Source organism: Cryptococcus depauperatus, chromosome 4 (genome assembly GCF_001720195.1).
Source record: "Cryptococcus depauperatus CBS 7841 chromosome 4, complete sequence".
Taxonomy (NCBI): domain Eukaryota; kingdom Fungi; phylum Basidiomycota; class Tremellomycetes; order Tremellales; family Cryptococcaceae; genus Cryptococcus; species Cryptococcus depauperatus.
Genome location: NC_089471.1, coordinates 1,941,911 through 1,957,713, shown reverse-complemented (window position 1 = coordinate 1,957,713; position 15,803 = coordinate 1,941,911). Strand labels below are relative to the sequence as shown.

The 15,803-nt window shown below is 45.4% G+C and overlaps 10 protein-coding genes across 10 annotated transcripts; 6 read left to right on the top strand and 4 right to left on the bottom strand.

Moving 5' to 3' along the window:
* Positions 1-443: 443 nt before the first annotated feature.
* L203_104077 (uncharacterized protein) lies at positions 444-1,422 on the top strand (the record flags this gene model as incomplete). Its single annotated transcript, XM_066213466.1, has 6 exons — positions 444-552; positions 602-692; positions 738-829; positions 879-945; positions 995-1,040; positions 1,084-1,422. 6 exons carry the CDS (start codon positions 444-446, stop codon positions 1,420-1,422), a joined length of 744 nt encoding a protein of 247 aa, XP_066069563.1.
* Positions 1,423-1,621: 199 nt separating this feature from the next.
* Positions 1,622-2,332, bottom strand: L203_104076 (cyanate hydratase; the record flags this gene model as incomplete). Its single annotated transcript, XM_066213465.1, has 4 exons — positions 1,622-1,663; positions 1,715-1,785; positions 1,830-1,857; positions 1,922-2,332. The coding sequence occupies 4 exons, from the start codon at positions 2,330-2,332 to the stop codon at positions 1,622-1,624; spliced, it is 552 nt and encodes a 183-aa protein (XP_066069562.1).
* A 249-nt stretch (positions 2,333-2,581) lies between these two features.
* On the top strand, positions 2,582-4,588 carry L203_104075 (uncharacterized protein; the record flags this gene model as incomplete). Its single annotated transcript, XM_066213464.1, has 9 exons — positions 2,582-2,750; positions 2,809-2,933; positions 2,991-3,101; positions 3,152-3,345; positions 3,399-3,981; positions 4,038-4,103; positions 4,154-4,203; positions 4,261-4,355; positions 4,404-4,588. The coding sequence occupies 9 exons, from the start codon at positions 2,582-2,584 to the stop codon at positions 4,586-4,588; spliced, it is 1,578 nt and encodes a 525-aa protein (XP_066069561.1).
* Positions 4,589-5,390: 802 nt separating this feature from the next.
* On the top strand, positions 5,391-5,812 carry L203_104074 (uncharacterized protein; the record flags this gene model as incomplete). The annotated part of the gene is made up of 3 exons (XM_066213463.1): positions 5,391-5,438; positions 5,504-5,539; positions 5,594-5,812. 3 exons carry the CDS (start codon positions 5,391-5,393, stop codon positions 5,810-5,812), a joined length of 303 nt encoding a protein of 100 aa, XP_066069560.1.
* Positions 5,813-6,440: 628 nt separating this feature from the next.
* L203_104073 (uncharacterized protein) lies at positions 6,441-7,317 on the bottom strand (the record flags this gene model as incomplete). The annotated part of the gene is made up of 4 exons (XM_066213462.1): positions 6,441-6,840; positions 6,887-7,029; positions 7,088-7,229; positions 7,280-7,317. 4 exons carry the CDS (start codon positions 7,315-7,317, stop codon positions 6,441-6,443), a joined length of 723 nt encoding a protein of 240 aa, XP_066069559.1.
* Positions 7,318-7,544: 227 nt separating this feature from the next.
* L203_104072 (uncharacterized protein) lies at positions 7,545-8,814 on the top strand (the record flags this gene model as incomplete). The annotated part of the gene is made up of 5 exons (XM_066213461.1): positions 7,545-7,583; positions 7,634-7,734; positions 7,783-7,861; positions 7,917-8,399; positions 8,446-8,814. 5 exons carry the CDS (start codon positions 7,545-7,547, stop codon positions 8,812-8,814), a joined length of 1,071 nt encoding a protein of 356 aa, XP_066069558.1.
* A 305-nt stretch (positions 8,815-9,119) lies between these two features.
* Positions 9,120-10,329, top strand: L203_104071 (uncharacterized protein; the record flags this gene model as incomplete). The annotated part of the gene is made up of 5 exons (XM_066213460.1): positions 9,120-9,213; positions 9,278-9,378; positions 9,443-9,536; positions 9,594-9,689; positions 9,743-10,329. 5 exons carry the CDS (start codon positions 9,120-9,122, stop codon positions 10,327-10,329), a joined length of 972 nt encoding a protein of 323 aa, XP_066069557.1.
* A 414-nt stretch (positions 10,330-10,743) lies between these two features.
* Positions 10,744-13,541, bottom strand: L203_104070 (uncharacterized protein; the record flags this gene model as incomplete). The annotated part of the gene is made up of 6 exons (XM_066213459.1): positions 10,744-10,890; positions 10,951-11,901; positions 11,954-12,700; positions 12,748-13,167; positions 13,217-13,383; positions 13,502-13,541. 6 exons carry the CDS (start codon positions 13,539-13,541, stop codon positions 10,744-10,746), a joined length of 2,472 nt encoding a protein of 823 aa, XP_066069556.1.
* A 225-nt stretch (positions 13,542-13,766) lies between these two features.
* On the top strand, positions 13,767-14,402 carry L203_104069 (ribosomal protein S12; the record flags this gene model as incomplete). The annotated part of the gene is made up of 3 exons (XM_066213458.1): positions 13,767-13,923; positions 13,994-14,329; positions 14,380-14,402. The coding sequence occupies 3 exons, from the start codon at positions 13,767-13,769 to the stop codon at positions 14,400-14,402; spliced, it is 516 nt and encodes a 171-aa protein (XP_066069555.1).
* A 210-nt stretch (positions 14,403-14,612) lies between these two features.
* L203_104068 (uncharacterized protein) lies at positions 14,613-15,589 on the bottom strand (the record flags this gene model as incomplete). The annotated part of the gene is made up of 4 exons (XM_066213457.1): positions 14,613-14,788; positions 14,840-15,281; positions 15,332-15,426; positions 15,484-15,589. The coding sequence occupies 4 exons, from the start codon at positions 15,587-15,589 to the stop codon at positions 14,613-14,615; spliced, it is 819 nt and encodes a 272-aa protein (XP_066069554.1).
* Between the last annotated feature and the right edge of the window lie 214 nt (positions 15,590-15,803).

The window sequence follows — 15,803 nt, the reverse complement described above, 5'->3', positions numbered from 1 at the left end:
GACCTAAAACATCTGTTGTACTGTCCCGTTTCCAAAGTCGAGACGAACCAAACTTGTTGGTTCATCGAACCTTCCACCCTTCGGCTTTTTGGTGCCGCGTTCCCGATTCCGATCACATTCCTTCTTTTCTTAGCGTTGCGAATATTACCCGTACCTGACTAACGATGTGTTTCACATTGTTCAACTCAACTTCCTTTTCCCTTTTACCGATAGATGGAACAAAATAATAAAAGCAAACCAATTGATCTAACCACTTTAGGTTAGTTTCCCTGATCGAAAAAGCAGTGATCACCGCCTGATGCCAAGAGTGTTTCAAAGGAATCATTTGAAAATGGTCAATGTTTGCATCGTAGTACCCCAAAAACGTTTAACAAATTTGACTTTCTTCTTCTCTTTATGAATTGTATTTATCTGTATCTTGCAAAGATCATTCAATAATCACAATGGCAGTCATTCCACTCATCACTATCGGCCTCAAAGGCTTTGCCTGGGGGTGGTCTCTGGCTACGTTGGTCGTGGCGTCCTGTTTTGTGGCCGAGCCCAATGACTATTGTAAGTGTCTGACCAAGGTGCGTTGGGCATGGATAGCTGACTGGAATAGATGGACATACTATTGTGCATGGGACAGGACTGAGTGCTGCAAATGCAATCATTGCCGCAAGTGCTTTGACCTGGCTGTACTTTACCGCTGTGTATGTCGTTTGCAGCGATGGTTGGAAGTCGTTGACGGGTGATAGCTTGATTGTCACATTTTTGAGACCTCAACATATCTTTATCTCTGTCATGCTTGACACTGTCTTTTTGGGATTCTTATTTGTGTTCTTCTTGGGTAAGTGGTTTTGCTATGGCTTGGCATGACGGTTGACATAATTTACTAGGATCTGTTGCAAGTCTGTCAAATCTTGTTAGCGTAATTCAAATGTATGATGGTACCAATTGGGCAAGGTGAGTGGGACGTTTCTTGTTGTGAAGAGTGTCTTTGACACTGTGATAGCCTTGGCAATGCCGTTCTCGGTCTTGCTTGGACAATGACTGTTTGGGTAGGTGTTTTGAGCTTTTGTAGCACAGCTCACAGCGGCATAGCTCCTTGGTCTCCTTTCGTTTGAGGTGATCTACACCCTCATTCGCTTTGGCGGTTCTTATCCTACTTGGAGGACCCCATTCAACCAGCTTATCACTTACGGTGCTCCCGGCTTGGGCGCCGCTGACACCCATACTGCGGGTGGCTCCATGGGTACTGTGTCTGGCGCTGCTCCTGCCACTACTGCAAAGGTCAATGAGCATAATTACGAGCAAGCTCCTCCTCAGCCTACTCAAACTGCGGCTTCTGAAGTGACCCCTTTCCCAGCCGCACAGCCAGCAGCACCAGCACAGGCTCCGGTTGCTACTCCTGCTGGCGATAAGGCGATCAACCAGGTTTGATTCTGATTATGACGGAAATTGAATGCCAAATATCGTACAATAGGATGGTCATGTGCTAATTGTGAATAAGCCTATACATGCAGCCCAACTTATCAATTCTGGTATGATAGTAGATATGTTATGGCTATCTCTTGATATGTTTTCTCTCTTCATGATCTCAAACTATTGACGACAGTACTGAATGAAAGTCACTGGTAGCTCAGTTGCCCTCCCAGGCAGATGGGTTGGAATATGGAAGGAACTAAATCTTTGCGTTACCCCAGCATCGACAAGAGATACACCGGGAACCTACCTTCCCATCCATGGTGATTACCACTCGATCTCCTTTAGGATCCGGCTTGCGTTCAAGAGAGGTACGAAAGTCTATCTAATCAGCAAGAGTCCTCAAGCCAGTTGGCACTACTCACCGATTGCTGACATTATGCCGTCTCCAAACTATTCCAAGCTGCATCAACTGGTTGCAAGTTTTTGACAACGACAAGCCCAACTGGCTACTAACCTTTTCCTGAATAAGCGCCTTGTAAGACAGACCATATACAACAAGCACTTCATAGAGTCTGTAAAGAACCGGATCTTTTGGTGGAACCTCCCAAGTACCACCCCGAATCGTCAACCCCTTGACGCCCAGGTTCCCATCTTCCTTCCCAACAAGACCTCTCAATACACGAGGGGCAAAGAACCTGTTGTGGCTTTCGCGATCGGCATTGTAAGTCCTAATGGTTTCTTCAAAATCAAGTGCTTCCAGAATGGCTCTGGCCGTAGCTTCATCGGTAGAGGCTTGTCCATAGAACAAGGCAGTCGTCCATACCTCTGGCTTTCCGATTTTCTGGGCAAGCTGGTCAAATGTCAGGCCAGACTCTTGTTTAGCAGCCAAAAGTCCTTTGCAATGATAGGGCAAGTCAAAAGTCATACTTTATGTTGAGAATATGAATAATTAATGCAAAATCAAATTCATAATAATGTTTTCTTTTTTATGCGCTCATACAAAGTTAACAGATTATAGCCGGATAACCTCCACCACTTCCCTTTGTGGTCGTTACGTAAACTGACATACCGGACATCGCCGTTGTGGTTGATGAGCTGGAAGTTGTTAACATTATCTTTTTTCGATATTTTCGTCAACAGTCTTTCATTTACTCTGCAACTTTTTAGATAGAATATGAGGGTATCACCTATCGTCGCCCTTCCGGTATTACTGCTATCCTTCTCAACGCCGGCGCTGGGAGAGTCCTCTACTCGGACAGCAGCACAAATTGCTCAAGACGCAAATCAACTTCTCGCAGAGGGCTCATTTGCAGCTGCTGCCAGAGCGTACGGCGAAGCAATTGGTGAGTCTGAGACATTGAATGGTATCCGAGGTCGTACTGACTCTCCTGGTGGCTGCAGAAATTGATCCAACAAGTCATGCCAACTATTATAAGCGGGCTACCGCTTATCTTTCCATGGGTCGTTACGGCTCAGCCTTGGATGATTTTGACCATATTCTCAAAATCAACCCTGGATTTGCCCAGGCGAGTTGGCTTCCATCATCTGCATGACGCTCTTTGAAAACTGATGGTCATTTATAGGCACATTTTCAAAAGGCTAAAATCCTTGCGAAGGAAGGAGAGTTTGCAAAGGCTCAATCAGAGTTAAAGGCGTATGGTAAAAGCAAGAGCGATCCTGAGGCAGAAGAGCTAGTGAGTGGCTAGCGAAGCTGGTTGATGGAGTTTGCTCAAGTTTGGTATAGGCTCAACTTTCAGTCATTGGCGAAGCGGCTGAAAAGTCCGCCAGGCAGGCATCATCAAAGAAGAACTGGCAAGTCTGCGTCGACCACGTCACGAAAGCATTAGAAGTTGGGCCAAATTCATCGTCATTGAGAAAATTGAGAGTAGATTGCGCTTCAGAGTTGGGGGACATCAACATGGTTTATGGCGACCTGACGTAAATTTCCACAACTTTGTCCCTAGTGATGGCTGCTTATCATTGTGCTATAGACGATTGTCATCACTAGATCCATCTACATTGTCTCTTCCTCTGCAGCTATCTCACATTGCCTACTTTCTTCGTGCTTCTCCTCAAGGAACTGCCCATATCAAGCAATGCCTACACTACGATCCAGATTCTAAGCCCTGCAAGGCTATCCATAAACTCATTCGAAGCCTTGAAAAGGATACTACCAAGGTTCGCGACTTTGTAGAGGGAGGTGGCACTGGTTACCGTCAAGCCATCAAGATCCTAGACGGAGAGAACGGGCTCATTGCCCGGTTTGAAAGAGCGCTTGATGAAGCTACCAAGCCACAAAACGGACAACCACCCTATTTACCAGCTAAACTACATCCCAAAGAAAACAGTCAAATGAGGCTGGATCTTTATGCTTTAGCATGCAAAGCTGCTGTCGGAGCAAACGACTTCAGTAGAAAATGCACACACTGGTGCGAAGAGGTTTTGAAGATGGATGCGGATAACGTGGATGCTATAATATCCCGCGGCGAGAGGATGTTGAAAGACGAGGATTGGGAAAATGCTGTCAGAACTTTAGAACGGGCTTTTGAGCTTTCTGGAAGATCGAGCCAGGAGGTGAGGCGGTCGATAGCCTGATGTACCTTGGCCTCTGGCTGACAAGGCTTTTGTAGATATTGAACAGAGTACAAAAGGCCCAGCGACTATTAAAGCAATCTAAACAAAAAGACTACTACAAGGTGTGTTCTTTGGTCTCGCTACTATATCTTGTCCGCTAAAAGCGCTTCAGGTTTTAGGCGTATCACGAGATGCCGACGAGAGGACTATCAAAAAGGCATTGTACGTCGACATGAGATCAAAATGTCCTTCAATCAGCTAATTTCTATACCACTATAGCCGTCGAGCTGCCAAGACTGCTCATCCTGACGTTGGAGGGTCCGAGGAAAAGATGGCGGCGTTGAACGAGGCGTATGAGGTACTTTCTAATCCAGGTACGTTTAGTCATTCCCCCAAGAATTCCATGCTCACGCGTAATACAGAACTTCGACAACGATACGATAACGGAGACGACCCTAACGATCCCACGTCAGGCCAACAGCGTAATCCTTTTGCACACCATGGAGGTGGCGGCATGCCTTTCCAGTTCTTCCAACAAGGCGGTGGCTTCCAGGGTTTCCAAGGGTTTCCCGGTGGAGGGCAGAAGATGCACTTTCAATGGAATTAGAATAGATTTACTCAGATGTATTCCTAGTGCTTTCACAACCCAACTCCTCTGCAGACGCTTCCACACCGTTTGGTCCAAAGCACAGCCATACATTTACAGATGAAGACTACGAGCGGGTAAGAATGGAGATCAGTCATGCGACGATTGACAACTCCAGCTGCTGACATGAATTCAACTGCCACATTTTTTAGTCTTGATGGAGATAGGTCGAAAGTGGTACGACTAGATTTCTGAATGGTAGCAGCATAGCACACAGTCTCCACATCACTCTACCACTCGTTGACTTGTCGCCGTTGGAATAAAGCTACACCTACTCTACGGCGTTTCGTGGACCTCTCTACAGGCCAGAAAAGAACAAGCGATCATTTCTGCTCCATTGTACCAAACCTCATTCTTTTTAGCTTAAATTTGCCCTCTATCCGATAGCAGTCCTTGACGCAAATCTCCATGCAGGATCCCTTCTCGCTACGTATCGTTGTACACCGCTCGGCTAGGACAGAAGCGACTCAATATCAAAACAACTCAAACCCATGGGTGACCCTTCATGGACTGGTGCGCCGACTGAATTTACGTTGGCATTTCTTGCATCATTCCATTTTGTTCAAAGCTTTTGAATATTTAAAATGGCTTGATCCTTTAAGCAGGTCTGGCATTTGGTTGCTTGGACAATCTGTTTTAAGCACTCTTCCTTTTCATGTGAATGACTCAATCTATAGTCCGACATAGACATGCCAATGTTTGGAGGATTTAAGCTGGCAGTTTCGACATTTTCATCCTCACCATTGCATCACGACTTACAAAGATGAACTCAGAGAAAAGCACCAACACACGAAGGCGGTCCAGTTTGAATGTAAGCAACTTTTGATCAACTTGTATACGGCTGGAAATTGAATATCTGTCATGTCAATTTGATAGGCTGAGGCCGAAAGTTTTAAATCACAATATCCCGCGGTGAGCTGAAAATGTTTTTTCCTATTGGTGTTGGTACTTACAAAGACTGTGAAGGGTGATGCCGGGGCTTCTACCGTAGCCTCTGCCGGAGCCCCTGTTACTGGATATTCTGCCACTGAAACTTCTGCCGCCCCAACTGCTGAAGTGTTATGGGGCGTTAGCGTTTACGAATCCGTGGATCCCAAAGATCTTGGCTACAAAGGTAAAAAATTCATGGGTTACGACGTTTACCATGAAATAACTACACAAACAAATGAGGCCGAGAAGAAATAAACAGTTGGCGAGGGGACGACTATATAACCTAATTCAGTAGGACATATATGATCAGAGGAGATGGAACGAGATGTTTCAAGTTTGAATGACTGGTTCATAGCACAACAAAAAGCTTCCATCTGGTTGTTTTGGATCAGGTAAAACGCCATAAGCTTCAATCTATTTGCCGAGATTAGGACAAGGCTGAGGCTGAGATTTGATGAGCCTGACCGAGATCTGTTTGACTGAGCCAGACAAGACAGACCTTGGGTTCATTCTCTGGAGATTATTTATTCGACCATGCCACTCCCTCATGATTAGCATCTTCAACGCTCCTAGCCTTTCTTTGTCCGAGAAAGGTAAACGGGACAGCTAGTATCAGCTTCCTGACACTGCCATCAATGGACAATTGAGATGAAGTGGAAACCCCAGTTAAACAAAGGTTTCCTATGGATGACAGTTGACGTCGCATAAAATGTCACAACCTACGACATTTTATCACACCAGTGCCCATGAAGCCTTGTTCAGAATAAAACAGTGGATGGTGGGCTGACATAACAATGAAATCACATCTAGACTCTAAAAACGTTGTTTTACAACTCGGTCCACGGCAGCAGCAAAAAAGCAATCAAGCATAAGGCTTTCTCAATCACTGCACATCATCGGCAATCTCTTTGACTTCTTTGTACATCACATCTGCCAGATGCTCTACATTAGCCCATTCTTGTATGATTCCTCTCCAACGGCCATCCTTGTAGTCGCACTCAACAACCATGATACAAGTATTGAGACAGGGAAGGTGCAGATCGACATGTTGAGCAGCTTTGAAGCCATATCTAGGTGAAAGGAGGAGGCGGCGAAAGTTATTTAGCCAAGCGCCGTGAGAGATAATGAGATGGATCTCTAAATCGTCTGTGTCTTGTTTGAAACGTTTAAACGTTTGACGTTTAGAAGGATTCGGCATAAAAGTATGTTCTGTGGGCAAGGGAGCTTCTGGTTCATGTTGAGCCAGAAAATCATCGAACCAGTTCTGTGCTCGATCCGTCAGACTAGAGATTATGTATCAGTGATTGACCATTGTAACAAGATACTTGCGCTGTTATCTCCTCTGCATCTTCTGGAGCTTGTTCATCTTTAAAGCGCCTCCGTCCTTCCATGCTTCCCAAGCCTCTTTCCTTGAGGCCATCCGCGGTTTGTAAGGGAATTTGGGGGTGATGTTTCAGTACAATCTCAGTTGTCTCCACGTCTCGTTAGTCATCCTTGTGAGACCATCTTCTTGTATATGAGCCAGCTTACCTCTCTCGCTCGCGACAAGGGTGACGACCATGCCTCTATAATCTTGGTCTTTTCGAGCCGTTGTGCCAACCTGGACGCTTCAAAACGGCCATAGTCATTCAGAGGTGTATCTTTCTGACCTTGTATGATGCCTCTCACATTGCTATGTGACAATGTAAGGTCTTATACCGCTGAGGTAAAGTCTTCACTCACTCTTCAGTCTGTCCATGACGGACAAAGAAAAACCACATTTCTTGCTTGAGCTTGAAACTTGAAAACAAAAGAAATCTTTAAATGAGGTTCGCTGGTGGAGGTAAGGCACGGGTTAATTTGTAAAAACAAGATAGATATTCTATAATGTGGGAGGATTGAATAAAATTCGAGATACCTCCACCTGGTTGATTTTTCTATTTTGCGACCTTTTTGGAAAAGAAACATCTCTTATAAAATAGAAACAAAGTCAAAAAAATCATTCAACATGAGTTCTCCTCTAATTGTTGCTCTCGGTAACCCTCTTGTAAGTTTTATCTGGCTGAAAAACCAGCTAGATACTCACCCAGTGTATAGCTCGACATTCAAGTCAGCCCAGACGAGGGACCCAAGTATCTCGAAAAGTACGAGCTCAAGCCGAATGATGCCATCTTGGCCGAGGAAAAGCATATGCCAATGTGAGGAGGCTTTTGTGGTGCTGTGGTATGGCTGAAGCGTATATGCAGTTACGATGACATTGTCGCTAATGCGACCGTGGACTATGTTGCTGGTGGTGCTGCCCAAAACTTCGCTCGAGCTGCATCTGTGAGCCTTTTCTTTCAAGTTTTTGGTGGCGCAGACGGTCCAACTGTAGCTCTAGTACCTCCATCCCGCCCACTCGGTTGCCTACATTGGCTCTGTCGGTAATGACAAGTACAAAGACACTCTTGAAAAAGCCAACGAAGCGGAGGGCGTCGTCAGTGCTTACCAGATCCAGCCTGCCCCCTCCAGGACCGGCGCCTGTGCTGTCATTTTATCCAACCACAACCGCTCCCTCTGCACCACTCTTCAAGCCGCTGAACAATTCACCCATGACCATCTTCAAATGCCCAACATTGCCAGCCTGATTGACGGTGCCAAATACTTTTACATTGAGGGTTATTTCCTTACACACGGTGTTCAGAGCGCTCTCGAGGTTGCCAAAGCCGCCGCCTCTAAAGGCAAGACTGTTGTTCTCAACTTGTCTGCTCCGTTCATTCCTCAATTCTTCAAGGTCCAGCTTGAGGAGCTCTTGCCTCATGTTGACATTTTGATTGCAAATGAATCCGAGGCCGTTGCCTACGCTACCGCTTCGGGAATGGCTGTGAGCTTGGCTGGTGCAGATGAGGGCAGTAACTGATACACTATAGGACGCTTCTCTCACCCTAGTTGCCTCTACCCTTGCTGCTTTTTCCAAGACCAACACTGCCCGTCCTCGTCTTGTCGTCATCACTCAAGGCGCTGACCCTACCCTTGTCGCTTCTTCTTCCGCCTCTTCCTCACCAAGCAATCTCAAGACCACAGACGAGAACCCCAAGGTCTACCCTGTCCGAAAACTTTCCAACGACCAGATTGTCGACACTAACGGCGCTGGCGACATGTTTGCCGGTGGCTTCATCGGCGCCTTGGCTCTCGGAAAAGATCTCGATGAGGCTGTCGAGGTTGGCCACAAGCTTGGTCAGATGTGCGTCGGTCAAATTGGTCCGAGACTCGTATACCCTCGTGTAAACGTGCTTTAGAGCGCTGTATCATATACAAGTCTTGCCTGGCCCAGGCTTCAACGCCTCTGGGCGCATTTGTAGAAAACATAATTATTTATATTCATAGTAATAGTGCATCTTGAATGCAGAAAACATTTCAACAGTGCTTTCAAAACGTGGTCGGCCCAGAGATAATTTGTTGACGTGGAGGTAGGTTAACATAGCGGCAAAATTTCTATCCATTTTGTAATTCTTCCACGTCGACTCTATAAACTTGTAATGTATTTAAAACAATTTCTCTTTTACCTTTCCGCAATCTACGACTGTGAATCCTCTTGAGAGACATGTTGAAAGCAAAGAAAATATCTCTGAGCTCGATCAAAACGCTTACATTCTATGCAGACAAGCTGACTGCCTCTCGTCGAACGAGTCCCATTCGCAAGTATCTTTCTCAGCGCCTTGGGACACTTGTGGTTTGCGATGCTGACAGCGGCCATAATAGCTCAGCTAACTTGTCAAGGGCCAGGATGTAAGATATTCCAACCAGATGTGGTTCAGTGTCTGAATATGGGAGATGATGGCCTTGGTAACATCCAATGGAAGGTGAGATAGCTTCGAGGCTTACTTTGACTTGCTCAAGTATGAGCATTATCCAACTGAGTCTCAGTGTGATACAGACCTGCCATCGTCTTTGAGAATGGGCCAAGTAGGGGTTTCTTGTGAGGGGTGGTCAAAAGCCGGCGATACTGATGTGTTGCAAGGTTTGTTTCTTGTTCTCTGTTGATAATGACGGGTATACCTGACAAGCATCTGCGTAGGATCATGCGGCCTGACATACCATCTCTACAAAGTCAACAGAGGGGCAGAATACGATGACTACAATCCTTATCACTATTCTTCAACGTCTAGATACGGTTAGTATAGGTTGGACCTTGAACCATTTGGCCTTTGATTGAAAAGTGTCTAGACAAATGGTTTGCGCAACTGTTCAATATCGCCTTCTACACGATCTTATTCATCCTGTTCTACTCACTGGCTCGATCTTTGATTGCTCGTTATTGGCCAAGGTATACGCCTCCGCCTTTGAGTAGGTATAACCCGTTTGGACCAGGGGATGGTCCTGGTGGTGGTAGTGGCGGCGGCGGTGGTGGTGGAAGTGGATGGTGGCCGGGAGGCGGGCCTGGTGACGGTGGAGGACCAGGGACAGCCCCGCCACCATACTCCAAAAGACAACCCAACGACGAAGCGCAATGGAGGCCAGGGTTTTGGACAGGCCTGGCTACAGGTGGTCTGGCTGCTTATCTTGCCAACAATCGACGTCGTCAGGCTGAGCATTATCATGGTGCGGAAGGCTGGAACAATGGTTTTGGGTATGGCCGTCTAGGCGGATGGGGTTGGGGAGGAAGAGAAAGACTAGGTGCTCCTCCAGTCGAGACGAGAGGCATTAGAAGAAGGGCTGTTGATGATGACGGCTGGGATAGAATGGTTGGACCTTCAAGGGGTGGTGGTGAGATGAGACGAGCTACTGGATTTGGCGGCACATCGACGAGATGACTGATCATGAGTTTTTATAATGTTGTTCTTCATAGTTTCATAGTATGCTAGTAGCACCATTCACGCATTGACAGTGGCTGAAGGTACATTGCGTATCGTATAATTATGAAAAGTAAAATAATTCACTCTACTCAAACAAGTTTCTCAAGGCTACTACTTCCCTCCATTCCTCATTCTTCTCTTCCTCCCAATCAAACCCCCAAGAGGCCGACCCAGTTTCTCAGTTCTCTTCGTTTCACTGCCGTCCTCGGTCTTGACATCTTTTTTCAACTGTTGCACACTTTTTTCACCTTGATTATCTTGTTTACCTGTAGCACAAGCTCGAACCTTTCCGGAGCGATCACTAGCAATTCTACCATTACTTTGAAAGGTATGCCGAATTTTGTGGTCTTTTTCTGAATTGGGCAAATCGTCTCAAGGATGACGTTTTGCCTTCTTCTGAGAATGATTTGCGGGACGGGATGAGTCTTCTTCATCCGTACCCTCAGCAGAAAGCATGTCTGCTTTCCGTTTGCTCCCTCTTCGAGCCGATGAAATCTTTTCCGCTCGGCGCTTGACGACCTATATACAACAATGAACTGTCAGGCATTATTCCTCCTAGCAATCTGGGACTTGACTTACCTGAACATTCTCTATACTGAATTCTATGATGAGAGTTTTGCCTCCCCGCATTCCTCCACCACTCCTCTCATCACCTTCGACAATTCTCCCTTCAAGTTTCTTTAACCTTGCCTCCAACTCCTCCGCACTCTCCGATTTCTTGTTGTCTGTTGCTTGCTCCTTTTGTTCTCCCCTCTTTCTAGCTGCATCAAGCGTTTTTACCACATGGTCTTTTAAATCGACCAGCTCGGTTTTCCACCATTCCCACATAAGTGGCCCCACTTCAGGATTGTTGTTTGCCCACCGCAAAACTTTGAGAGCCTCCTTGTGGCTTCTCATCTCAAGAAAGCCATACCCCTTGGACCGACCTTGACCAGTGATTGGATCGATTTTCTCGGTTTGTCGTATAATTTTTGATTGAATCACAGCGGTTTCTCGTTCCTTCTTCTTCTTTTTCTTATCTTTAGCAGAAGCAAACGATGGACTCATGGTGTTATCCATCTCTTCAACTCGCGCAAGGGCTTCGCGCTCACCACTAGTGACTTCGGCATCAAAGGCTTTGACGGCATAAATAGCAAGACGCTTCAACGTTCTATCGGTCGCAAATAGTGGAAGCTGCCTAATTGAGAGACGAGTCTTAGATATGTACAGTGAAGGGTTACCTCTTAAAAGAGCTTTCCGAGCATTAAATGAAGCCTGTCGTTTCTCAACTTCACTTTCTGGCAATGATTGGGCCGCCGGTGAGTTAGGAAAGATGACGCCTTCCCTCATCAAATAGGTGTTGCGTTTATCAGCAGCGTTTCGTGCTCTTTCGCTATCTTCCTTCATCAAAGAAGCAGTCTCGCGAGTGACAGCGCGGGCCACCTCAAGGGTCCGGCCGTGAATGACGAGACGAGAGGCGAGGGATGACGATGGATCGGCCGTCAGAATAGAGGGGAGAGCAAAAGGGTTCTTGGCAGCTAGCCCGCCCACCTATCCAGTCTTTAGTGAATAGCTCACCCAATAGCATACGATATGAACCTACGGGAATCGCATTGGGTCCAGTCTCTTGTACCACGCGCTCAGATTCCTTAATAGCTTGATCTGCGTGTTCAGTTTTCCAAAAGCATACAAACCCTGTACCCCTTGACCTTCCTGTCTCTCTATCCATAGTGATCTTTGCGTATCGCAGGGGACCAAATGTGCGAAACAGGGCATTGAGCTCTTGTTCAGTGGTTTCAAACGGAAGATTTCGGACGAAAAGTGTGTTACCAACGTCAACAGTAGGTAAAGTAGGTTTAACAGACTGTCCTTCCTCCATGTCTATGTCACCATCTTCGTTATCTTCAGTATTGGCCTCTGGACTTTCGCTATCTGAGGCCTCCTCATTGGACTCATTATCTTGATCCTCCTCCTCACTGTCGCTAAGATCGGAGGCTAAGTCTGACCGAGAATCCGAACTGAAACCATCTGCCTCACTTTCTTGTTTCTCTCCATCTTCGCCCTTCTTAGCTTCCGCCCACTTCTCCTTACTCAACGCCCAATCGACAGCCACTATTCGTCCCTCTCCATCTTTTGTTTCCTTTATGGCTTTACCATTCACGCCCTCAATAGCTTTTTCAGCATCGTCTTTGGCTAAAAACCATATGAAAGCAAAACCTCTCGCACGCGGTGGAGGAGCCGGTTTGCTTGGATCGGAAGATGGGGGAAGTTTTGAAGGAAGAGTAGGAAGATCGATGGAGTGGATGGGTCCATATGGGAGAAAAGCTTTGCGCAGGTCTTGTACAGTTGTCTAAAAATCATCAGCATAAACCGTAGAGTGAGTGTGAACAGATTTACATCCCAAGATAAATTTCGTACAATCAATCGTCCAGCGTGGCTTAGTACCTTTCCCTCGCGCTTGACAGATAGCTTGTCCAAACGTTTTTTCAAGATGCAAGACAAGATAGATCCCTTATACGTATGGCTGTGAAGCTTGGGTAACCCTTTGAGAGCATCGCCATGACTTGGAAATATTACATTCGCCATGTCCTCGTTTTCTACTTTCTCGCCGTGCTCAACGAGCACAGGAAAAATGATTTCTGCCTTATCATTGATCTTTTTTATTTTCTTCCACAACTCTTTCTTTGTCAATCCCGGAGGAAGGCCAGAGATAACGAGTGTACGTATAGCGTTGGGGTCTGAGGTTTTAGCGGGATCATTTTGGCCTGGTATGGGTTTTGAGAGTTTCACTTCAACTCTGCGTTCCTTGAGAGGTGTCTAATGTCTTTCAAATCAGCACATTCAGCTATAAAATATCTTTACAAACCCTCTCATTAGCCCAAGAAATCTTGATCTTTCGTCTTGCATCCCCAAAACCTTTACCATCTAGCTTCTGAATGGCCCTCTCTGCATCCTCTTTCAACGAATACGTGACATATCCAACACCTTTTGACTTTCCACTTTCTTTTTCGGTCGCAATAAACCCATGCCTCACTGGGCCAATGTATGAAAAATGAGTCAAGAGGTCAGTAGAAGTAGCAGTGTAAGGTAGAGAAGAAATGAACAGTGTTGTGCTATATCAATCAGTACAACTCTTTGAGCATATACTTACTTGACTCGTGGTTTTCTATCCTTGCTTGGTCCTCTTCCATTCAGAGGAATGTAATCTTCTTGTTCAGCCATCTCAAATTGGAAAGGCTTGTTAACTTTTGTTTTGTAAAAAAAATGGAAGAAAAATCACAAGAAATCTTTGTGACCAGTACAAAAAAGTGGAGGAGATGAAAAAGATGATTTGATATTACGTAATTTGATAATTGTCTTTTTTTATTGAATTCTCATCTTTACTTTTTTAGAATAGAAAACATTAATCAACAACAATGAACATTACGAAATCTTTACTATCCTTGACTGCAAATTTTAACAAGCTATCCATTAAGCCTCAATCAGTGATTCGGACTTTGCCGGCAGCGTACCCAACAAGAGAGATGAGAGGATTCGCGTCGACTTCAAGGTGTGAAACGACTATAAATCAAAGTATGTCAAGGCTTCAGAGTTGAATATGGATAACTAACACTTCAGTCTCACCGTGCACTCTACTAAAAAGTAATGAGAGGAGCTCGAAAGACAACCAAACGCAAATCTTCTGTGCCACTTTTAGATAACTGTTTCCAGAAAAAAGCTGTATGTGTGAAGGTTTTTACGACAAAACCCCGTAAACCCAACTCTGCTGTCCGAAAAGTGGCTCGTGTCAAGCTTTCCAATGGCATGATGACTACGGCCTATATTCCTGGGGAAGGGCACAACTTGCAAGAGCATAGTGTTGTGCTTGTTAGGGGCGGAGGTGCAAAGGATCTGCCAGGTGTGAGATACAAGATTGTCCGAGGGGCTATGGACTTGAATGGCGTTGCAGGGAGGATCTCTGCTAGATCCAAATATGGAGGTGAGTTAATTTGATGTGAGGTGGAAGGTTTGAACTGACGTCGTGGTTAGTAAAGAAATCCAAAAAGTCATAGATATCACAAGTCCTTGTGAGCAATGCAGATGTATCTCATGCAACGCTCAGTACCAGAGTATTTTTGCTTGCTTTGGAGCGTACAAACTGACGTAGCCGTTGACACTGACATACAAGGCTGGTCAATCGAATTAAGCCAGGCTGTATTCCTCATATGCTGACAAATTGTTTCTGGTGTATGATCAATCGTTTTAATAATCAACAATATACATCAAGATGATTCTTCAACAACTCTGGACGCTTGTTTCCCATTCCAATTGAAGGACTTCACTCGATGCCCCTGTTCTTTCCCTTCCCCTATGCCATGACCCTCCTTCCAACATTTCTCGCAGTACAAATCATCTTCACAGCCAAAACATTGCAGTGTAGCATCGCGATTGCATATACCTAGCCACTTATGTTGGTCATCGGAGCTACAAGACCAGGAAATTGACTCACAGCACCAAGTTTCACTTGCCTCGTCCCTTTCCAAGCTATAACCTGGTAAGTCATACTTTTGTATCTCTTTTGGAGGTGCAGGAAAGACAGATTTGGCAGATGAACTGATGTCAGCTGGAGGTTTGATGTTTAGCAGAGCATCAAGCTTTTTCCGAGTGTCGTCATCCAGATCATTTGGTTCGTTGGATGGAGGTTCTGGAATATGAAACGGTGCAGATGGAAAGACAAGACTAATCCCATCATCCTGACTTGCCTCTTTCAAGTCATCTGGTGGTAATGGCGATGAAGACCTATACCCTGCAAGTCGAGCTTCTTCGAGAGCTTTGAGCACAATGTGCTCTGTAAGCCAATATCCCGTCCTGTCATCATTTGAGAGAGGAGGCGGCTCTGATAGGCAGGAACTGTCTGTCTTTTGCAAAGCCCACTCGATAAAATTCTCAAACTTCTCCACTATCAGCTATCTTTCCGAAAGTACCAAATATTCCTCCTCACATTCCTGTCTAGTATTGAGATATCTCTAGCATTCTCTAGACTGGCCATCCTCTTGAGCATTTCTACATCTCTCCCTGCATTCCTGTCCATTCCACCTTCAATTGGCATACCATTAGCTATAGACTCCAACCCACCTTCCATCTCCTCCTTACCCTTCTCTACAGCGGTTTTTCCAGAACTGTTTCCTGTATCCAATTCACTGCTAAGAGGTGCACACAATGCAGCAAACTTTTTTAAGAGCTCATCGCTATCGGCCATTCTTGTCAAGGCAGTGTTAAGAATTGTTGTCCCTTCTATTCCATCAATACACAGTCTATTCTATTGAATATCAATTTCAACAACATGCATAGAAACAAAACAAAAATACATCTATTGCATCTTTTTATAAATGTACAAATCATGTAACGTTGTATGTATTACATAACCGAGACCGAGCAAGATCGAGAATGTTTATAATCTTGTTTTTCTTTTT